The sequence below is a fragment of the Coenobita brevimanus genome, chromosome 51 (assembly GCF_032717465.1).
Source record: "Coenobita brevimanus isolate Jiangsu-jjx chromosome 51, ASM3271746v2, whole genome shotgun sequence".
Taxonomy (NCBI): Eukaryota; Metazoa; Arthropoda; class Malacostraca; order Decapoda; family Coenobitidae; genus Coenobita; species Coenobita brevimanus.
This window is the reverse complement of record NC_137004.1, coordinates 26350007-26374879: the sequence shown is the minus strand read 5'-3', so window position 1 is coordinate 26374879 and position 24873 is coordinate 26350007. Positions and strand designations below refer to the sequence as shown.

The 24873-nt window shown below is 42.9% G+C and overlaps 1 protein-coding gene across 1 annotated transcript in view; it reads left to right on the top strand.

Annotated features, from left to right (window-relative positions):
- Nucleotides 1-24873, top strand: part of LOC145400192 (bridge-like lipid transfer protein family member 3B) — a 265439-nt gene that overhangs the window by 209684 nt on the left and 30882 nt on the right. The window contains exon 17 of the mRNA XM_080272706.1: nucleotides 7648-7677. Coding sequence (XP_080128832.1) covers nucleotides 7648-7677 — 30 coding nt within the window. The remainder of the gene's footprint in view (nucleotides 1-7647; nucleotides 7678-24873) is intronic.

The following is a 24873-nucleotide window of genomic DNA, read 5'->3' as shown; positions in this document are numbered from 1 at the left end:
AAATAAAGGCTGGAAGAAACATGGAAATATCAAGAAGAGAAGTAGGACAGAACAGTATGGAGAGAAAGATTGGAAACAAAAAGGTCCCTTTTAGTCACCTCTCATGTCAAGCAGGGATACTGGAGAAGTATTATTTTCCCCCTTTCCCTACCTAGTGGGGAGGGGTTGTGTGTAATATGCTTGAGCAACCAGATGTGCTCCTCCAAGCAGCATGAAAATTCTTAATTGTATTGAAAGTTGTGTGGACATTATATGCAACTCTTGGGTAAACCTAACACTCAATTTGCTTGTGTAATAAGAATATGCTTTTTGTGTGATCCAGTTGCTATTTTAAATTTGTACTGAATGAGTTTGGGAACCACACTAGGAAGGGGCTTCAGGCAACATAGGGCAGCACACAATCATTAGAAGAGGTAATCCTTTGGGATTGTTTGGCAGCTTGAGGTTAGGAACATGAGGAGGAGTTTAGTGACTCATTGGTCACAGCCATTGGAAACTGCCATGAAATGGTTGCTTTTCAGAGGAGCTGACTGAAGTGAATGTGTTGGTACAAAGCCTTGTAGACAGTCGTATTCGAGGAACCAACTCTGCCTTGGTTTCGAGGAACCCTGGGTAGTGAAGGTGTCATGAACATTATGTGTCAGCTCTTGTTAATACTCATCTACTGCTTGTTGAGAAGCTAAATACAGGACAACAGTCATAATCTAAAGACCTTGGCTGTGTTTTCAAGACCTTTGCAGCTTGTCATTCCTTCATTCTTAACATTATTTTCTGGCTAGACCTTATGGGCCAAAACAGCCATCACAACCCTTTTGCACCAAATGTGGGGGAAGTCAGTAGTTAGATCAGCTTTGGTTCACTTAAGATTTTGAAAAGCTTTTTTGGTGGGGTGTTGGAGGAAGGCTTCCTGATTCTGATCCATATTTGTTGGTAATACTCTAGTTTTTGTGGAAAGGGGAATATAAAGTTTGTGTTTGACGCCAGTGTTCACCACAGGTCTTGTAGCCCCTTCACCCAGTCCAGGTAAAGTCAGAAGGGGGGAGGACATAAGCCAAGTGCTTCTGATCTTAGGGAAAGAACCTTGCCTTTTGGGGCTGGGAAAGTGTGGAGCAGAAATGATCTGGTCTCCATCAGGGTTTAAGCTGTACTAATGGTTGATCTCCAGTCTGGGGAGTCTTTCTCACTGCACTTTTCTCTATACCAGTTTTCATTGGAAAACATAGTGTCCCTGAACTAGCATTTAAGAACAACACCCAGAACCTGTGCCCAGGTGTCATCTTTCCAGTGTAAAACAAACATGGTGTTGGGATGGGGTGTCAGCCTGTTTAAACATTAGTTCTGAAATGTCCTATTCACCACACTTGATTTTCGAGTCTGGCTGAATACAGGTGGAACTAGCCAAAGGAGGAGGAGTTCTGAGTGTTGTCAGACATGGGTTGATGTTGGAAAGAAATCCTGGAAAAACTGGTTTGCCTGATTCTGATATGAGGCTATCTGTGGAGTAATGCCAGGCCAAGGATATGGAGGTTAGAAAATGAATTTTTTACCAACAGTAACTTCAGAGTTCCACCTTGGAGAAGCATCAGAAATCTATATGAGGTACTTTATAGAGGAACTTTGAAGGTGCTGTGTATCCAGAATTTTTCTAGCCTCCACTCTCTCAGTTTTGATTTTGACACATTTGGCATTACTCTCCAAAGCCCATCACATGTGCAGAGGGGAGCCAAGTTCACTTGTACAAAGAAGAGCTAGATTCTGTGACCTTGTAACAGGGATTGTCATGTCTTGTTAGTCAGTCACCAGTACTTGATCATGAGGTGATTGAACAGAAACTGAGGGTTTGTCACACGTGGCCAGCGAAGTGTGCAGAAAAGTTAAAATGAAAGTATTGTACTGTTCAGATCGGACTGTAAGGTTGATGACCAGGACAAAGGAGCTAGTATGTTTCTAGAACAAGTATTCTGAAAGAAAGGTCCTGCTCTTCCTGAAGTGGGGTTGCTGCAAGAACAAAAGCTGTCACTGGTGTCTCAGACAATACTGTAGACCCAGATGTAGTACCATGACCAACGCACAGTCTTGAGTCTCTTCTTTGTATGCATCTGGCATTACATTAGTAAACCTAAGCATTGGAGAAAAGCCATGAGAGAGTGGAAATTGTAGAATTAAGATTAAGATCAAATAGAATCCAATTCAGCTATAGTATTCCCAATCTCAGTAACAACCAAATGAGATGATGTAAAAACACAGATTCTTCCTAAGAGGGTGCTACCTTGAGCAGGATTTTATTCTAAAACCCATCAGTTTTTCCTTCAACGCATTTTTGCCAGTTCAAAAATCTGTCATTTCCTTCCCTCTTTTTTTCTGATGTCCTCACAGTTACTTTGATTTTTTGTATTTCTGTACCTCTTATGCATGATGTTTTGGGCATACATGTACTGTTTTAACTGTGGTTTGAAATTACTAACCTTGAATTTAACCTTCCTAGTTATAAGTCCCCCCCCCCTTTTTTTTTTTTCTTTTTTTTTTTTTAAGGCTGTTGTGTTTGTTGTACTAGTGTATCATTTCACTCATCACCTTCATTATTACTTATTCTAGTATTGCATGAATCTTCTTGATTACATGCCCTCTCTTTGTGCTTTCATACATATATTGATATTGCTTTCATTTTTTCATAACAGAAAAGATTTTAAATAATAAAGCAGAGTAAAGAAATATTGTTATCTTGTACATAAAAAGAATGCTGCCACATTACTTGTTATGTTACTTTTGATTGACATTAACATTGCTGTTGAAAAGCATTACCAGCAATTGTTACTTCAGTTTAGTGTCATAAAAAGATGTAAGCTTGTGTTCTTTGTTTCATACTATTCAAAATTATTGGGATTCTGTCCAAAAGTATTGATTGGTCCAAGACTTGAATCTCTCTCTCTCTCTCTCTCTCTCTCTCTCTCTCTATGTCTATCCATCTGTCTATCTATCTGTCTGTACCTACCTAATTATATCAATCTATCTATCTATCTATCTATCTATCTCTGTATACAGTATATATATATATATATATATCAGTAAGCTCTCAATTATCAGGGGCAATTCAGCCAACTTCCACATCAAATATTGCTGAATGCCGGATATTGCATAGGTACCCCTAATTGGCCATCCATTCAGTGTCAAGCCGGATAATGTGTCACTGTCCTTCTCGGCCCTCTATCCTAAAAACTATCATACAATATTGCCCATGAATGAAATATTAAAATCAAATATAATATGCAATACAGTACACATAGTACAGTAATACAGTACATAATATAATGATAATCAGACTACTCACCTAGTGTTGGCATCAATGGATGATAGATATGCACATATATATATATATATATATATACAGTGCTCAACAAAAGTATTGTGCACCTGTGTCAAGGCGTGCAATACTTTTGGCGAAAAAAGAATCACCCTTTTTTGGGAGAAAAAATTTAGCCAGAAGTTTTGGCCGCTAACATAACGTCATGGCAGCCTGAGGCCTTACTGCGTGCTGGTTGGCTGGCGCCTCAGTTGCCTGCTGGCTGCATGAGAGAGAGGAACCCGGTCGCTCCTCCCTCTCCTGTTGCGCCATTTTTTACCTAGTGAACCGCGGTGTTTTGGGTTTCGCTTCTTTAATATGGCCCCTACCCGTGAATTGTCTAGTGAAATAATATCACAGATCATTGCTCTAAAGGAGGCAGGCCATCCCACGAAGGAAATTAGTGATTTGGTTGGTGTGGCTTGGTTGACAGTGCGGAGGTGGTGTGCCCGTTACTGAGTGGAAAATAGTGGTGACATTCCTACAAAGAAACTGCGGTCTGGTGGGCCCAGGAAAACTTCTCCGAGGTCTGTTAATGTGCTCAAACGTGCAGTGGAGTCTAATCCTCGTGTGAGTGCAAGGAGAATTAAGGAGAGCAACCCGGAAGTGTTTGGCGAGGTTTCAGTGCGTACGGTTTCTCGAAGAGTCTATGATTTTGGTTACACAATCCACAGGCCTGTCAGAAAGTCTCTTCTTACACGTAATCAGCGACTTCGTAGGCTTGCCTTTGCTAACGAGTACCTTACTTGGGGTGAGGACCAATGGTTGTCAGTGTTGTGGTCTGATGAGGCAACGTTTACCATTACCTGTAATCGAAGAGCGCGCGTGTACCGGCACAGAGGTAGTGACCCGCTTGACCCCCATTACGTGGAGAGCACAGTTAAACACCGTGATTCACTAATGGTATGGGGTTGTTTCTCTGGTAAGGGTTTGGGGAAGCTTGTTGTGCTTCCCAGGAACTTCAGGGTGAATCAGGACGTTTACCTGGAGCTGCTTTGTGATCATTTACCCGAGTCCTTCGAGCTCACTGGTGCACAAGTGTTTCAGCAGGACTTTGCACCTGCTCATAAAGCCAAATCTGTCACCATCTGGCTTCATGACTGCGAGATCTCCTTCATGAAAGACTGGCCAGGCAATAGCCCAGACATCAACCCGATAGAAAACCTCTGGTACCTCGTAAAGAAGAATCTCCAAGGGAAGGACATGAGCTCTCTGCCTTAGCTGGAAGCAGCCATTCATGAGTCCTGGACAAGTATATCACCCTAGCACCTGAGGAGCCTCTCCCTTTCACTTCCACGATGTCTCAGGTCCGTGAAGAAGCACAAAGGAAACCCTACCAAGCATTAAAGGTAATTATAATGCATTATATACATGTTTTTCCATAGTTGAAAAGTTTGTTTTGTAGGAGGGGCACAGGGTGTGCAATACTTTTGTTGAGCACTATATATATATATATATATATATATATATATATATATATATATATATATATATATATATATACATATACTGTATATATATACTGTACAGTAATCAGAGCACTGAGGGGCCACAAGGCTAGTCACATCACTACAGTAATGAGCAAGGCATGGGAGGCTACAGACTAAATCATAGCACTGGAGTTCAGCCACTGTGTGGGTCTCAAGAGCTGGGTGCATAGATATGTCCTCACTGTACGGCAACCACGGGAGAGACTGAGAGATCGATGGTAGGATCGGCGTGTGGGGTGAACCTCTCCCACAACACGTTGTGATTGGCTGGTGCATTGGAGTGCTGATTGGGTCCCATGTCTGAGCCAGAGGGCCAATTTCATCCCATTTCTGTGCCAGATATTGTCTCATTTTGCTGGATGTTGCACTGGGCCAGATATTGCGATGATAGATAATTGAGAGTTTATATATATATATGCAGTATCCATTTCATTATTTCATTAAACTGTAAGAACATATTGCTAATGTTACTGGTAATGTTACAGTAAATTTTTAAAAGACAGTAATTAAAGTATATTAGGAATGGTATTCAGTATTAGGCTACTGTCTTAATGTTTTTTATTGTGTGGTTTGATGGTACAAGCTAATTTTCATTAAAAGCAATAGATTTTAGTGACTTGTGGGTAGACCAAATTCTTTTCTGTTACTACTATTCCTTTCCCAGGACAATTTATGATGTGCTCAGTTAAAGTATAATGTGTTGCATGATTCCTAGTTACTTGGTTGTCAGATGGTGGCAAGAATTTTGTAAACATTAAAAATGAGTGTGAGACCAGTTTTGTAAAAATATTGATTAGTTATATGAGCTTAGTTGACTAAGTTTAGTGATAGTTCATACAGAGATAATATGTAAGTTGGTAGAAGTCCAGTACATGTGTGATGCTTTCATCACAAAATATAAGGATGACAGTAATACATTTTCTCAGAATTCTTTGTAGCTGCATTTGCTAATTCAACTAGGCCTTCATTTGAGGTCAGAGGATATTATTTATCAAAACAAATTTCAGTATTGTCATAGGTCTGCAATGTGATTTAATATAGAGGAATTGTAGGGATGTTACCGCTATGCCTTTGTTTTTTTTAATAGCAGACAAATCCATACGATACCTGAACGGCAGCATAGGACCATCAAAATAATTATCATAACTCAATAATCATTAATATCTCATCATGCAGTACATCGGATGTGCTGTTGGCTGCACCAACAGGCAAGGAAAGAATAATGTCATTCTGTCGGTTTTCTGCTGACGAAGAAAAGTGAGACTGGTTGGATAGCAGCTGTAAAGTGAGTTGGCTGGACACCCACCCTGTACTCTCAACTCTGGCATTGACTTTATCAATGGTGAATGTAGTGTGACTAAAAAATAAGAATCTTCTACCCGTCACCATGTATGTACTGTACAATGTAAATATGTCATAAATTAGTTCAGTGTAATTGGTACAGGCCAGTCACAATAACCTAAGAGCTCCTTTTACATCTACAATGCACACTGTATCAAAGCATATCCCAGTGGCCCCCATCACAAGATGGTTGATAAAATTTAGAGTGTATGTAAAATATCCTTAAAGCAGAAGACAGTACTGTATATATTGTAGCTTGATGTGAATCAGGCTATGCACAGTGAATTTTGCCATAATATGCAGTTGTGCCTGTATATAATATTAGAAGAGACAGTTCATTTTACAAAATATCAAGATGATAAAAAGTGTCCTGATGGGGTTCATCCATGTTTTAATGAGGAATCACTGTGATGGGGAATTGTCCGTGCCCATAGATATGACTGGAAAAAAAAAAAAAAAAATCCTTAATAAAAAGTGTCCTGATGGGGTTCATCCATGTTTTAATGAGGAATCACTGTGATGGGGAATTGTTCGTGCCCATAGATATGACTGGAAAAAAAAACAAAAAAATCCTTAAGGCTCCTGTATGCCTTGAGTGCCCTTCCTGTGAAAACTTTGCTCCCACTGTTTATGAAGGCATTATAAATATTGTTATATGTTAGTTCAGGGAGTTCTGTTGGCAACAATGACATCAAGGCACTAGACATTTGTTTTTCAGGGTCAATACTCTGTTCTTTGTTTGCACATGGCATTTTCTAGCTTTCCTGTCATGGCTTCTGGCATAATTTCCGGAGTCAACAACTGGAACTGATATGCCCTCCATGCCATTAGAGAACAGAGCTTGGAAGAGTAATCCATCTGGTGGTTGATCACAATGCTGTGCCATTCATGTGCTGTCCATGTCAGTCAGTGGATTGTCTGCGTTGCCTGTTAGAAAAACAAAAGCTAAGCTACTGAAGTCACATGCAGACCCTCTGTACCGTACTTATTTGCTTCCATCTTGTACAGTCTCACAGATTAAAGACACACCGTGAATTAATATTTTTTTCTCTGACAGTCTGGTGATCAGGTTGTGCGTGGGCTGTGTCCTAGATAAGCATATTTTAAAGATGTCATTCCCATATGCTTGATGAGAATAAGAATAATGATATTTTCATGATGTCTGTCATTGCAGTCTTTGGAAGAGTAGTCAGTATTCCAGGTGCAATCAGTCATCCAAGCAGTACTGTAGTTGGAAATGGTGATATTTAGGTACATAGGAACCTGCCAGAGCTAAGTTCAAGTTTGTCTAAAATGTCTTAACGTCATGTGCATAGTATGATGTCAGTTATAATGTTAAGTTGTTGAATATCTCTCTAAAAACAGTTAGATCTTATAAGTGGAGAACTGCTGTAATTTTTCGTATTACAGTATTCATTCTTTTTTCATGAAATGGGTCCAGAATTAATTGCCTTCCTTTCTGTGCCACATCACCAGAAACGTCCAAGTTGCAATGATGGTGCTCAGGTAAAGCAGCTCTCATTAGCCCCACTGTTGGTAGCCAATGGTTGTAGCCTCACAAACAGTAGACAGAAAAAAAAAAAAAAAAAAAAATGTGGTGACATTTCAGAGTGAACATATACTTTTCACTGAACTGCATAGGACTCTGAAGAGATTGTTATTGTACATATTCCATTGTGCAGAGAATTTCTGATGTTCACTTAGCAAATGTTACAACACTGTATTTTGGTCAGTTGTAGAGTAGCCATAGTCTGCATCTGTTTGTAGGGAACAAATATGATTTGATGCTATGACAGTTATTGATTGCTGCTTGTCATATTTGTGATATTTTGTTGCCCATTTTCTGCATGCATTATCACAGATGTCTTGCAAGGTTGGGTGTAGCATGCTCATGTACTGTAGAGAGTGTGAAAGTTGTTATGCATGCAGGATTATAAGAAATCAGACCTATGGAGTCTAGTGTCTGAATAATCGCTTTTATCAGGAAAGTCTGTTATTATTATAATAATAATAATAGTAATAATAATAATAATCTATCTATCTGTCTATTGCCAGACACCATAATCCCGTAAAGGGTGGCAATTTGACACTGAGTTAGTTGTTTTACAGGGAGGGGCACCAACCCTCCACCAACCCACTTGTTGACACGTAGGGAGCACGTATGGTTTGGTTATATGGTTACCACCTGGCGTTGTAAATGGTTTCTTGGCTTTATTATTATTATTATTATTATTATAATTATTATTATTGTTGTTGTTGTTTACATGAATCCTGGAGTTGGATGAAATCAATATTGCATTCATTCTTACTTATTCACACGAGGAGAGATCTCTGATACTGAAAGATGTAGAAACTGTCATCATCAGCTTCATCAGTACAGCCATGTATTTTTCATCATTCTACTGCAAGACACCTGTTCAGTATTCAGGTGAGACTGTACAGAAAGGACAAAAGAGACATGGTTTCCCTATCTTGCAGACTCCTATCATTTATTTTAAATGTTTTTATCATTCATTATGTTAAGAATCAGAGATCTCATCATCTATCAGTGATATGAGTTTGTAGCTTAAGGAAGCCTCCATTAATGTACTCTCTAATGTATAAGCTGATCTTCATTAATTTCAGGACTACATTAAACAGTTTACTATATGGCTCAGAGTGATTGGAGGTAAATTTTCCCATTGGTTGTCAAGTTTTTCCTTGCCATCCCTGACACAAATAGCTGGTAGTGGAGAATAGATGTGTTTAGAAGTTTTGATGTGGCATCAAACACTTTGTTCAGTTAAACGTTTCCTGATACTAGTGGAATAACAAGGATCTTTTTTTTTTCTTTTATTGTTATTATGTACAGGATGATGTCTTTCACTTAATTTTTTTTTTATATATTACCTACACCATAAGCTTTAATGGCTGATATATATTTATGTACGTATATATATATATATATATATATATATATATATATATGCTATATATACAGTAGGTTCGCATACTGCGTGAGAGATTGGGTGGTCCACAACCTTGTGCACTGTGAGTTCGCGCGCTGACAATACATATTCTTATGGGAAAAAAAACATATGGGCGATACCCCCACATACGTGGACATTTTTTGGCCCATGGAGACATAATAAAGGTCATATTTTTCAGACTATATCTGTACTACAGATATAGCTACAGTGACAAAAATATGGATAGTCACCCTAACATGCGGCTTTCATGGATTTGGAGAAAGCATATGACAGGGTGGATAGACAAGGATTGTGGAGAATGTTAAGAATATATGGAGTAGATGGGAAGTTGTTGAATGCTGTGAAGAGTATGTACGATGGTGCGAAGGCTGCAGTGCGTGTGGATGGTGAACTAAGTGAATTTTTCTCTTTGAAAGATGGGTTGAAACGGATGTGTCATGTCTCCATGGTTGTTCAATCTGTACATGGATGGGGTAATAAAATAGGTACAAGGTAGGGTAGTGGATGTTGGAGTGGCCGTGGTGAGAGAGGATAGTGTTTGGAAACTCCCTGTACTGTTGTTTGCAGATGATACTGTGTTGTTGAGTGAAGACGAAAGGGAGCTGCAAGGCTTGGTGGATGAGTTTGGGAGAGTGTGTAAGAAACGGAATCTAAAGGTGAATGTAGGGAAGAGGAAAGTGATGGTCTTTGAGAGAGGTGAAGTCAGTGAATGTACAGCGAGGTTGGATGAGGAGGAAATGGAAAATGTGAGTACGTTTAAGTACTTGGGTAGTGTGATGAGTAAGGATGGAGGTTTGGAGGGTGAAGTGCTTGAAAGGGTACAGCAGGGAAGAAAGGTTGCTGGTTCTTTGAAAGCAGTGATAAGAAACAGGGAAGTGAGCATGGAAGTGAAAAAGTTACTACATGATAGTATTGTGATACCAACTCTAACGTATGGAAGTGAAGCTTGGACGTTGTTGGAAGGACACAAGTCAAGAGTGAGAGCAGTGGAAATGAGTTATTTAAGAGGAGCCTGTGGAGTCACATGGAGAGACAGGCTGACGAATGAGGATATAAAGGAGCGTTGTGGTGTGGATGTGGATGTGATAGGAAGCGTTATGAGGAACACACTGAGGTGGTTTGGCCATGTGGAGAGGATGGAGGGTGAAAGACTGACGAAGAGAGTGTAAGTGAGTGAGGTGGAGGAAGGGGAGAGGGAGGGGGAGGCCAAGGATGAGATGGAGGGATGGGATGGAGAGGTATATGAGAGAGGGGGGTGTGAGTTGGGAGCAGGGCAGTGAAATGGCGGGGGACAGGGCTACTTGGAGGTGATATGTTTGTAGCCACCCCAAACGGGATTGAGGCATCTGGCAATAGATAGGTAGATAGACCCTAACAACAGTAGGCAACAAGCCTGATGGACTTAAGTAACAGGGGTTCCGAGGCGTGACAACACTTACACCGCCTCACCCCCCGCCGCACCTCCCGCCGCGCCAACACTTCCCTCCACAGACTCCTCTTGAGCACCTTCCCCAGGAGCCTCAAAGTCACTTACTTTGGCCATAAACCCTTCGAAGTCCAATGCTGACACTTGTGCCATTGCTTCCTCATCATCCTCGACAGGAACAGGAGCAGACGATGTTGCTGGTTCCTCAATTTCACTAACTTGAGCCTGCTGTGTGTAACTTGTTATGAGTGTCTGTCTTCTTCTGTTTATTTCTTGCCTGTGCCTGTCTGTGTAGAAACGGAAGAGTTTGTTGATACCAGCCAGAACTTCCTCTGTTCTTAGGCTGCTCACTTCCTGTTCTTTCACCTCTTCTTTGAGCTTATTCACGACAGCAAGGATCTTGCTTATTCTTGACATACACAGCTCTGTATTCCCCTCCATCACACTAGGCTGCTAAACTTGACTCTGCCTGGCGTCGGGCTCTGCACCAGCCTAGTCTGTCCATTGCAACACTTCCTCAGGAGGCTGTTCCTCATTAGCAGCGTGCACCTCTCATATGTCCGCCAATGTAACGCCTCGAAACCTGGTACAGCTTGTACTGCTGTCAGTGTTGCTGCCTCAGCCTCGGTCAGTGGTTGAATGGCCGTCTTCTGGGTCGTGCATAAGTGAGGCACGAGCATTCGCCACGCATGGTTCACTGTTGTAGGTGTAATCTGGTGCCATTCTTGTAGGAGAAATTCAACCATGTCCTTCACTGTAAAACGACGCCAAGATGCCTCAACAGTCATGGCACCTGTGGCGGGTCGGGATACAGCTGGTGGCGGAGATGGAACGGGAGAAGGTGCCTCATCGAGGTCTTCGTCGTGATCTTCCTGTAGGGCATGAATCTCCTCTTGTGTGTCGGTCTTCCTGCGTAGGTAGTCATACACTTGCTTATGGTAGAAGTGCTTCACAGTGGCGATCAGTTCTTGATCCAGTGGCTGCACAAGTGACGTCGTCCGGGGCGGCAGAAACACAACACGACAATCCTTGTGCAGATTTTCTAGGTATGGAGGGTGCATTGTCCAGCACAAGGAGCATCTTAAATCGAATGCCCAGTTCCCGACACTTGGCCCTGACATCAGGCACGCAGTGCCTTATCAACCAGTCTGCCATAATGTTCCCGGTCGTCCAACCATTTGCAGATTTGTACCAATACACGCCACTTGCATCCATGTTCGTGAGGTTTTTGTAGCACCTTGGATGTGAAGCTGTGTGTTCAACAACTGGCCTTACCTTGTGGCTCCCAGACAGGTTTACAGCGAACATTACCGTCATCTTACACTTCTGGAGCTTGCGACCAGGGGCTTGTTTCAGTCTTTTAGCAATGTAAGTTGATTTAAGCATGGCCTTGTAGTATAACGACGTTTCGTCGATGTTGTAGGTCTGGTCCTTGGTGTACTGTCCCTCTTCAAGAAGCGTTCTAAATATCGCGGGATAGTCTCTCACGGCCATCTCATCGGCAGAGGCACGTTCACCAGACACTTTGACGTGACAGAGTTCCTTGCGCTTCAGAAAACGGTCCAGTCATCCAACTGATGCCTTGAAAGGTTTGTCCACATTTAACTTGCGAGATGCTGCCCTGTAAAAGAGCTGGGCTTGGTTCCGAATAAATCTTCCATTGAGTGGAACACCTTCCTTCTCCTTCCTCATTATGAAGGTGGCAAGATACCGTTCCATTAGTATCATCACACGATTTCCCACCCGTGAATGGCTGTCTATGTCAGAGACACCATATGTCTTCACCACAGCCCTTCCACGGTTCTTCCACACTGTTCTCACTGTTGATTCAGCCAGTCCCAGGGCTTTCCCGATGGCGGTGTTTCCTTGTCCCTCCTCCTTCATCTTGAAATCTCTAACTTGGTGGCGTGAGTCAGAAGTTTCTTGACCCTTGGGATTGGAGCCATGGTGCGGCGAAGTACAGGCTAGGATGGAGCAGCAAAAAAAGCGCCACACATTGTACACGACAGGTTAGCTGTAGAGAGCAGATCCACACTGCACGAGCCAGGACTGTTATGGCGCACCTGCTACCTTGTACCCCAAGCTGCGCAGTAGAATGGCCGGGAATTTCTGCGCATCAGCATGTTGACACGTGACACGTTGTGTGATGAGTGGTCGCGACTAATAGAAAATGGCCTTTTTGAGTCACTCCTTGCCTCTACCTCTCCTTCTGTGAGGTAAACTCGCGCATTCAAGGTTTTTGGTTATGATTTTTGGTCACTCGTGCACAGTGCAAATCACGCACTGTGATGGCGTGCAGTGTGCAAGCAAAGTGATATATATATATACAGTAACCCCTCCAATATCCGGATCAATAGAGCCATCGGTAGGTTCGAATATGGGTTTCGTTCGGATATTGGGCCCCAGCTTATGGACTTGTACTTATGGACCCTAACTCAGAGAAACACCTATACAACTCCCTCCGGACATGCATAGCACCTATTTAACACCCAAATCACACCAATAAGGCACATAGATGACTGAAATAAATGCAAAAGAAACATAAAATGTGGGTTTAGAAGTATGTTCATACATTAATAAACATTCTGGTACTTATGGACTCTAACCGAACCTAACCTAACTGAACCGAACCTAACTCTGAAAAACACATTCCTACTGCACATGCATGAGGTAAGTATAGTATGGAAAGAAGTACAGTATGACACTTTCTGGTAAGTATAGTATGGAAAAAAGTACAATATGAAACATTCTGGTAAATATAGTATGGAAAATAGTACAACATGAAACATTCTGGCTACTTACAGCAAGTCCCTGGCCACCTCGATGAATAACCGCCTCCTCTCGGACTCTGACAGTAAGAACGATTTCCTGAAGCACTTGCACTACACCCTTCCTGAAGTCTTGCACTGAACTTATTCACAAACACACAGAAGTCCGTTCTTTTCACAGTGTTCACTTTAGTCCAAATAATGTTCCATTTTACTTTAAGTGTTGCACATTAACTTTTCCCCAGTTTTTTTAATTTTCCAAAGCCAAAACAAAGAAGGTTAGTTACGTTAAATTTCTTTTCTACTGAGTCTTTTCTCCCAACTTGAAAACCTTAACACAACACACCGTTTTTTTCACTGCACAACACTCAAAATTCCCGTGTGGTCTAGTGGAGAAGTTCTTGCTGTTTATTCACTGTCAGAGCCCAAGAGTATCACTGGCAGGCGACCAAGGGGTGCATCGGTGGGTCGTGGTGATGGCGTACCGACTACAGAAGACTCTGAAGACAGCCGCAAACTCACGTCGAGCGGTGACTCCACTGTAGCTGATGTGCTGGGCTGTGGCTCGGAGCATGAGGGCCTGTCTTGGGGAGGCAACGGAGTGGAACCAGGGCTTGGCACAGCGGGGGTCACGGGCCTGAAAAAACTGTCAATCGTTGACTGACGCAAGGACCGACGATTCTGGCGATTGATGATGCGCTGCCGGAAAGCACGCACTTCCTCCACGAGTCCCAAGGGCCCCATCTCCCTGTCGCAGTCCGGGTGTTCCAGGTAGTCTAGGACGAACTCTAGATGTTCCCGGAGTGCGCTCAGCTTGGGGATGGCTGGAGTAGTGTCCTGCTGAGCGGAGTCTGCATCATCATCGCCTTCATCGTCGGAATCTTCAAGTTCGGGACTGACACCAGCAACCGAAGACGCGATCTCGATATCAGACAACGTCTGATACCCAGGATCGCCCTCGTCGTCGTCCAACCACTCACGAACATCGTCCACATCAACATCGTCACCGTGCGTACGTAGCCGTGCATGGAAGTCATCCACGTCAAACCCTAGGAAATCGTACTCCACATCTGTTCCGAGAAGCAGACGAGACCAACCATTTTCAAGAGTTTTCACAGGGACTTCCTTCCATGCACTAGCCCAGTTGTACAGCGCAGACTTGATGTTGTAGCGGCGAAGGTTTTCCAAAGTCCGCTTGCCTCGAGTGTCACGTCCTTCCCTGCGCTCGTCCTCGTCCTCGTCCTCGAGGACAACCATCACCTCGTCCAGGAACTTCCGACGGTACAGGCGCTTTGTTGCCACGATCACTCCTTGGTCCATTGGTTGAATGAGAGCAGTCGTATTAGGTGGCAGAAACATGCACCTAATACGGCCATTCTCAGCAACCAAGTCCTTGTCGCACGGGTGGGCAGGTGCATTGTCGAGGAGAAGGAGAGCCTTTACCTGGTCGCGAGGAATTCCCAGTGTCTTCGTCTGGTAATGTATGACCTCCTTGACGAAGTGATGGTGAAACCAGTCTTTGAAAATCACAGCTGTGAACCATGCTTTCAAAGAATGGTACCATATGACAGGAAAGACATCCATCACCCCACGAAGGCACCGAGGCTGCTTTGCACAGCCAACGATAACGGGCTTAAGCCGGTGCATGCCGTTAGCATTGGCACAACACAAAGCAGATATCCGTTCCTTAGAAAGCTTGCGGCCAGGTACACGCTTCTCCGTCTCATCGGCTAGAGTGTTCGTTGGCACCGAGCGATAGAATAGGCCAGTTTCGTCAGCGTTATAGACTTGACCGAGAGCGAGGCCCTCCCTGTCGATCAAGCCTTTCACCTTGTGCCAAAACTCGTCCACTCCATCCTCGTTAGCGTCCAATGCTTCGCCATGTGCTTTACGGTTAGCAAGGCCATGTCGTAACTTGAACGCGAAGAGCCAACCCTCGGATGCCTTGAAGTCAAGGGCGTCGTGAAGCCTTGCAAACTTCTCAGCAGCAGCCTTCAGCTCCGTTCCACGTACCATCACACCAGCTGCACGTTGCTGTCGATACCAAATCAACGTGGAGCGGTCGATCTCTGCATACTTGGGGGTAAACATAACCTTCCTCTCCACGTTGCGTTTGCTTCTCGACAAGAAGTCAGCCGTGTACTGCATGAGCTTGTCTCGGGAACGCTTGATATCGAACAAAGTCGACCAGGCCAGGTTGAACTCGCGGAGAATGCGTGAGGAAGACCAACCCGCATCAATCTTCTCCAATATCTCCCGTTTCTTCTCCAGAGTCAACACCACTCTCTTCCTTTTCTCAGGAGGTGGGGCCATCATCACACACACTAAGAGTAGGGCAGAGAGCAGCAGGAGGCCTTGCAGCAAGTACGGCACCACCACAAAAGCGAGCACGTGGGCAGCCATGGCGAACAGCGTAGGTCTTGTCGCGGTGAGAGACAGGCGGGAAGTGGGGAGGATGCAGCGGCGCTCTATCAGACGTCGGAGGAATAACGAACCAAAACAATGTTCTCAAGCGGCGCACGCGGCAAGTTCAAATTACGGACGGCAAAAAATCGATTTTTTTTTTTTCAATTTTTTTGGATTTTCGGACCATTTTGGGAATGTTTGATCCCAGGACGATAAGGTCCGGGTAGTGGGGATGTTCGGTTATTGGGCGTCCGGATATTAGAGTGATTACTGTATATATATATATATATATGTATATGGAGCCTTTGTGGTACAGTGGTAAAGTGTGCGTTTTCGTACACTTAAGAACGAGGGTTCGCGCCCCGCCAGGGTAATAAACTTTGGGACCGTTCTTCTGGCCACGTACTACTTTGGCGGACATCAGGGGTGCTGTGGTTGAACCAGTGTCGCATACTTTAAAGTATGCTTGCACCCAATCGACTTGCACGGGCCGATTACACTTGGTTCACAGACTACACACACATCCAAAGCCACTCCAACACAACAATTACACTTACAAGCACTTCTCACCCTACATACAGTCTTTACTAGACAGCCTAAGCCACTTGGTAGAGATACATTGGCTGTACCGTCCCCACTTCGGTAGGGATAGGCCGGTCCTGCAGTGGCACTCAAACGGCTGCTGCTGCTGCTGCTGCTGATGATGATGATGATGATATATATATATATATATATATATATATATATATATATATATATATAGTATATATATATATATATATATATATATATATATATATATATATATATATATATATATATATATATATATTTATTTATTTATGTGTGTGTGTTTGTGTGTGTGTGAAAGAATGGCAAGCACAAAAGCATGAGTGTAAATGTTACAATTTAGAGTTCATTGATATTCATCATTAACATATAATCATGTAATAACAGGTAACCTAGACATCTATATATCTATCTTTAGCCTGACGCCCTAATCCTGCAAAGGGTGGCCACAGACAAAATGCCTCCAAGTTGCTCTGTCACCCACCATTTGACTACCCTCCCCCCAGCTCACTCCCCCTCCCTCATATACCTCTAAGCTCCATCCCTATACACCCTCGTAGTCAGTCTTTCATTCTCCATTCTCTCCAGATGTCCAAACCACCTCAGTGTAATCCTAAATTCTCAACCGCGTCCACATCCACCCCACAATGCTCCTTCTTCATTCATCAACCTGTCCCTCCATGTCACTTCACATGCTTCTCTCAAGTAACTCATTTCCACAGCTCTCACTCTTGACTTGTTCCCCTCTAGCAAGGTCCATGTCTCACTTCCGTACGTCAGGGTAGGGATCACAATACTATCATGCAGTGACTTCTTACTCACCTCCCTATTTCTCATCACTATTTTCAGTGAACCAACAACCTTCCTTCCCTGTTGTACCCTTTCAAGCACTTCATCCCCCAAAATTCCATCCTTACTTATCACACTACCCAAGTACTTGAATGCACTCACATTCTCCATATCCTCACCATCCAACCTCACTGTGCATTCTGTGACTTCATTCCTCTCAAACACCATAACTTTACTCTTGTTTACATTAACTTTCAGACTCTTCTTCCTACACACTGTCCTAAATTCATTCGTCAAACCTTGTAACTCCCATTCATCTTCACTCAACAGTACTGTATCATCAGCAAACAGCAACACCGGAATCTTCCACATCTCACCCTCATTCATAAGAGCCACCCCCACGTCCACTGCCCCACCTTGCACCTCCTTTACAAACCCATCCATATAAATATTAAATAGCCATGGAGACATCACACAACCCTGTTTTAGTCACACATTTGGATCAAAGAACTCACTCAGCTTACCATCCACTCACATCGTAGCCCTAGCTTCTTCTTACATACTTTTGACAGCACTTAGCAATTTCCTGTCCACCTAGACATTATAAAAAATAAAAAATTATTGACTATGAAAACTAATGACAAAAGGATTGAATGATTGGGAGGTTAAAGGAATCAGTTGGAAACAAGTGAGAGAAAATGTTAACATTGCAGTCAAAAAATGTGTTGCAGAATGGTGTAAACTAGAAGAATTTAATGAATGTTGTATGATGGAATAGAAAGTAAATGTCATGCAAAAAGTTGATGAAAAAATCTGCAAACTCAAGGAGCACTATTTTAGATGGAGGATGCTGTGTGTGTGTGTGTGTGTGTGTGTGTACATATAAAATTATTAATATGGGAAATATTGGGAAGAGCCAATGAAACCAAATAAAAAAGTTGTTATATGGAGCATTGTGCATAAGTACAGTTTATTTCACAGTATATTTCATATTAAAGAAATATGCTGGTATGGTATAATTGATTTATTTTCATCTGATGGGGAGCTGCTGCCTCTTTGACGTTGAGAGGTCTCTTCGTCTGTGCTAAAGGGTCTTTGTATGCAGCATGTGTTTGGGGTGTAGTTCTGTACAGTAATGAGACCTGGGCAGCAAAGGAAGAGGATATTTGTAGCAGAACTGGGCACCGCAAATGGAAATTCTCTTCCGCAGTGCAAATCCGCACACTCGAAAAATTACCTTCTGCAACTGCAAATCTGCAAACTTTCTGAAATTTGTGGGTCAGCAAATGCAAACCATTTATACCACGGCATGAGTTTCATTTTATTCTAGATACCATTAGAGGGTATTTTTAAGTTTAGGATGATATTTTTCGTAATCAAGGGGTTAAAATTCATCTCTAGTTACTCTTCCACTGCAGTCATATCTTTATTTATTCTGACTAACAGTAGGTGACCTTATAAAGTTTTGAAATTGTCTATAGTACTGAATGGGATTTAAAATTATTTATAGTAAAACAAATCTATATGCAGTACAGGAGAGTGGTGACTGAACATGGAGCTGTAGACATAGGCGTTAATGAACAGTACAGAGCCCTCAAGAACAACCTCTTGAGAGTTACTGATGTAACATGCGGTTTGACAAGAGGACCAACAAGACTTAAGTAACTTGGTGGTGGGATGAGGGTGTAGAAGCTGCAGTTAAGGAGAAAAGAAGGCTTTTCCGGGAATGGAAGAAGGGTGGTAGCAAGGAGGAATATTTGGCTGCCAAGCGTAGGGCTAGAAGAGAGGTATACAGGGCGAAGTCTGAGTCACAGAGACAATTACTTGATAACCTAAATCATGGGGAAAGGAAAAATATGATATTTAATGTGGCAAATCAGATGAAGAGGGATAATCGGGATATTATAGGTGAGCAGTGTGTGAAGAATGATGAAGGAAGGGTAGTGCTGAACAGTGAGGATATTAAAGATGCATGGAGAGAGCATTATAACCAGTTGTTGAATGAGGAGTTTGACTGGGACAGGGAAGGTTTGAAGCCAGCAGATCCAGTGTTTGACCCTTGGCCTTTGATTGATGCTCCTCCTGTGAGTGAAGCAGTATGCAGGATGAGGGTGGGTAAGGCAGCTGGTGTGTCTGGTTGACTGCCGAAATGTTGAAGGCCTCAGGAGATATAGGGGTGAAGTTTGTCACTGACCTGATAAGTAGGTTTATTTATGAGTGTGTTGTCCCAGATGATTGGTTGAAGAGTGTAATTATAAATGTGTATAAAGGGAAGGGTGATGTCCAGGAAAGAGGAAATTATAGAGGTGTAAAGCTTTTAGATCAGATAATGAAGGTAATGGAGAGAGTTTTAGAAGGTATGATTAGAGAAAGAGTGAATATTGATGAGATGCAGTTTGGGTTTATGCCAGGTAGGGGGACCATTGATGCCATATTCATTGTTCAACAGCTTCAGGAAAAATATATTGGTAGGAGAAGGAATCTGCATTTTGTTTTTGTTGATTTGGAAAAGGCCTTTGACAGAGTCCCTAGAGAGGTGGTGAAGTGGGCAATGAGAAAGCTTGGCTTGGAGGAGTGGCTGGTTAGGGTGGTTATGGCTATGTATGTGGGTGCTTGCACCCAGGTAAGAGTGAATGGAGATTTGAGTGATGAGTTTTCCATGAATGTTGGTGTGCATCAGGGGTCAGTTTTGAGTCCCATGTTGTTTATCATGGTACTTGAAGCCCTCTCACGTGACTTTAGAAACAGACTACCATTGGAGATGTTGTATGCTGATGATTTGGTGTTGATTGCAGAGAACGAAGGTAGGCAGAGGGAAGGTTTAGGAAGTGGAGAGATGGTGTGGGGCACAAGGGCTTAAGGGTAAATGCAGATAAAACAGAAGTGATGATATCTAGGGTTGGTGGCGGTACTGTCAAAGAAGTGGGAGAGTGGCCATGTGTAGTTTGCCACAAGGGCGTGGGAAGTAATTCCATCTTGTGCGGTGTTTGTGATAAATGGGTGCACAAGAGATGTAGTGGTATCAGAGGTAGACTGCGAGATAATGCTGATTTTATCTGTGCGGCATGTCGGGGAGAGCAGGTGGAGATTGTCAGACGTGAAAGGATTGAACTTGCTGGTGAGTCTCTTGAGTGTGTGGAGGAATTTTGTTATTTGGGAGACATGTTGTGTGCTGGAGGTGGGGCTGGAGCTAGCTCTGTGGCTAGGATGAGAAGTGGTTGGAAGAAGTTCAGGGAGCTGTTGCCTCTCCTGACATTGAGAGGATTCTCCCTATGTGCTAAGGGGTCTTTGTATGCAGCATGTGTTAGGAGTGTAATGCTGTATGGTAGTGAGACCTGGGCAGTAAAGGAGGAGGATATTCACTGGCTCAGACCTATAGAAATGACAATGATTAGGTGGATGTGTAGTGCGTCCCTGCGTGCAAGGTCTGGGGGGGCTGGGTTTATGATGGAAGAGTTGAGAGGTAGGATGGGACTGGAGTGTATTGGTATCGTGATGAGGAGAGGTAGATTGAGATGGTTTGGACATGTGGAGAGAATGGGGGATGATAATTGGGTGAGGAAGGTGAGAAGTGTTAATATTGGGGATGGGGTTATGAGGAGTAGACCAAGAAAGACATGGGACGAAGTCATTAAGTGTGACCTCAGGGTTAAGGGACTGAACAGGGAGGCTGCAATGGATCGTGCAGCATGGAGAGCTGCCATTAGGTGACCAAGGCCGACATATGCAAGCACATTGGAGCCTTTAAAAATGAAACAAAACAAAACAAAACAGTAATCCCCTAAATTAGCAAGGGTTACATTCGAAAGCCACTTGTTAACTCTTGAAACTCTCTAATTCTTGACATCTTCCTAAAAATGATATTTAATGGTAATTGTGTAGCCTGTGAACCACAGATAGTGTGATGCATTACCCATGAATAAACATTTCCTGTTAATTCTGTTTCCCTTTTGTTTTTAGCTGTTCAGCTGTGCCAACTCTTGTGTGATTAGTCAGCGTTTGATGGAAGGGACTGTCATAAGTGTTTTACTAAACCTAACCCAGCCTAGTTTAGCTATAACTAATATTGTAATATAACCAAACCTAACCTAACTTACAGTTGGGAAACTGGGAAACGAAATCCATCTTTGAGTACTTAGAACAAGTTTCTTCCATTGCACCAGAAACAAGCAATCGTAGGTATGGCTTAATGGCTTAAGCCCTCAGTGACTGTGGGTTCAGAAATTTGCATGTGCCCCTGGCCGGCCCTGGAATGGTTTTTTAAAAGTTCTAAAATCAATTTATTTTTCTTCATCATGTGAAGAGAATTGTCTGGAGCACTAGCAATGTGTTTTTAGCCTCCTAAACCCATCCTGTGATTCACAGTGATTTGCAGAAGATTTAATAAAATTACAGTGCATGTGGCCATGGGTGAAAACATCTGAGACCTGACTGCTTGGGATGGTATCTTAGGGTCATGTAAACATACCATTGACTTTTGTTTCCTTCCCATGATTGTTCACAGTTTTTATAGCTCGCACTAACTTGATGTCACAGACACCAGTACTATAAAGGGTTGTTCAACACTGGGGATTATTAAAGGGTTAACGGAATACATTATTGTTTGCATCAGTACACTCTCTCTTTCACATATACACACAAAAACGAACAAAAGAGTGAGTGCTAAATGTACGTATAACTTTCAGGAAACTAATTCAGTTCATATTCCTCCAGTTTATTTTCTGTACTTTTCCGACTTTTTTTTTTTTTTTTTTTTTTTTTAAGGAAGAACTCGCTAATTTGACCCATCCATCCATCCATTGCCAGATGCCTCAGTCCTGCAAGGGGTGGCCACAAACAAATCACCTCCATGTCACCCTGTCCCCCGCTACTTCACTGCCCTGCTCCCAGCTCACACCCCCCTCCCTCATATACCTCTTCACTCCATCCCTCCATCTCATCCTTGGCCTCCCCCTCCCTCTCCCCCTTTCCACCTCACTCACATACACTCTCCTTGTCAGTCTCTTACTCTCCATCCTCTCCACACAGCCAAACCACCTCAGTGTGTTTCTCCTAACAGTTTCTATCACATCCACATCCAAACCACAACGCTCCTTCACATCCTCATTTGTCGGTCTGTCTCTCCACGTGACTCCACATGTTCCTCTCAGATAACTCATTTCCACTGCTCTCACTCTTGATTTCTGTCCCTCCAACAAGGTCCAAGCTTCACTTCCATATGTTAAAGTTGGTATCACAATACTGTCATGTAGTAACCTTTTTACTTTCATGCTCACTTCCTTGTTTCTTATCACTGTTTTCAAGGAACCAGCAACCTTTCTTCCTTGTTGTACCCTTTCAAGCACTTCAGCCTCCAAACTTCCACCCCTACTCATCATGCTACCCAAATATTTAAATGCACTCACATTTTCCATTTCCTCCTCATCCAACCTCACCGTACATTCACTGATTTCACTTCTCTCGAAAACCATAACTTTAGTCTTCCCTACCTTCACATTTAGATTCCATTTCTTACACACTTTCCCAAACTCATCCACCTAGCCTTGCAGCTCCCCTTTGTCTTCACTTAGCAGCATGGTATCATCTGCAAACAACAGTACAGGGTTTGCAAACACTGCCCTCTCTCTCATTAAGGTCACTCCAACATCTACTGCCCTACCTTGTATCTCTCTTATAACCCCATACATATACAGATTGATCAACCATGGAGACATAACACATCCCTGTTTCAGTCCAACCTTCAAGTAGAAAATTTCACTCAGTTCACTATCCACACACACTGCAGCCTTATCACCCTCATACATACTCTTCACAGCATTCAAAAACTTCCCATCGGCTCCATATATCCTTAATACTTTCCACAATCCTTGTCTATCCACCCTGTCATATACTTTCTCCAAATCCATGAAGGCTGCATACAACTTCTTTCCCTTCTCTAGATACTCTTGCACTAGAGATGTAAAAATGAATATCTGATCTACACAACCTCTTCCCTTCCTAAAACCTCCCTGTTCTCCAACTAAATCCTCTGTTATTTCCCTAACACTGTCAATAAGTATCCTACCATACACTTTTCCTATTACACTAAGAAGACAAATGCTCCTATGATTACCACACACTTTTTTTTCCCTTTTTCCTTTGTACAAGGGAATAATTACCCTGGATTTCCAATCCTCCGGGACTCTCCCTTCTTCCCAGGCCAATCTGCATATCTTCGACATCCATGCTACTACTATCTCTCCCCCATGCTTCAGCATTTCACCACACTCTCCATCAATTCTTGTGGCTTTCCTCATTTTGACTTTCTTCATTGTTTCCACGGCTTCCATCCTACTGATTTCTTCCTCTCTTCTCACATCCCACCTTCTCCCAGCCACTCATACTCGCATTACTTTCATTCTCTACGTTCAACAATTCCTTAAAGCATTCTCTCCATCTGCTCACTTTTTCACCCTTCTCCACTAGTAATCTACCATTTTTATCTGTCACTCCAACTAACTTCACTGCCACCCTATCAAACTCTCTTTACCTCTTTCCAGAACATTTTCTTACATTCCCACCACTTTACACTGAAATTTCTTCCAAAGTCCTCATCCATTCTCCTCTTACTTTCTCTTACTAATCATTTCACCTCTCTCGTCCTCTTCACATACTGTATAACTATCTCTTCTGTCTCTCAATTTCTTCCATGCCCCTGTTTCTCATCAACTCATTATATGCTTTCTTCTTTTGTGCCACAACCTGTCTCATCTCTTCATTCCACCATGCTGTTCCTTGCACCCCCTTCCGTCTTCTCTTCATTCCACACACCACCTCACATGCTGCACAGATTTCTTCTGTGAATATCTTGCACACACCTTCCTCATCCCTCATCTGCTCCTATTCATATTTACCCAATCACTCCTTCGCTTCTCTCTTATATTCTACCTGTTTCTTATCCTCTGTTACCTTTTACTACCTCCTCCCGTCCTTCCCTTCTTCTGTTTCTCTGTTTCACTTGGACACTGATTGTGACCTCCACCAAGTGGTGGTCAGAAAGTCCACCCTCCCCAACCTCTATACGCTCTTGCATCCATTACACACTTTCGCATCCTTCCATCCACACACACATAATCATTGTCTTCTTTTTATTCATTTTGCCACCCACCCTTCTCAACACTTGCCATGTATATTTGTGAAGTTGTTAATTATGAATTGGCAATTATAGGGTTCTGTAGTATTTTGAATATTATTATATTAATACAGGACCCTCGCGTCCAACACGTGTTTGTCCAGCACGATTCACGTCCAGCACGAAGTGCAAAAAATTAGTACGATTTAATATGATTTAAGTACAGTAAAACGGGTGCGTAAGCATAACACTGATGGAGCTCCGAGAAGTGGGGAAATCCGCAGAGTTTGCCTCTAGCACGATCACCCCTGGTCCAACACAGTCATACTGGACGTTCCCGTGACGCTGACAGCCAATCAAAATTTCCGATCAAGTAGCCTCCCCCACCCGCTATCGTGACGAGATCGTGATATCACCCAACGAAAAACGCTTCTGCTCTCACGTGATGTTTTGTTTAAATTTCTCCCGCCACAGCGCCACTCAGTTGCACAATTTGCATTGGACGGTGCTTTTTTCTCCTTCATTTTCTGCCCTTGCTACTGCATTTTACCCTCTCATGATGCCTAGGAAACCTTCTGAGAACCCCAAGAAGCGGCGGCACCTCCCTCAGGCCACCAAGCTAGAATTCATCGAGAGGCAGAAGAAAGGGGAGAGGAATTTCAA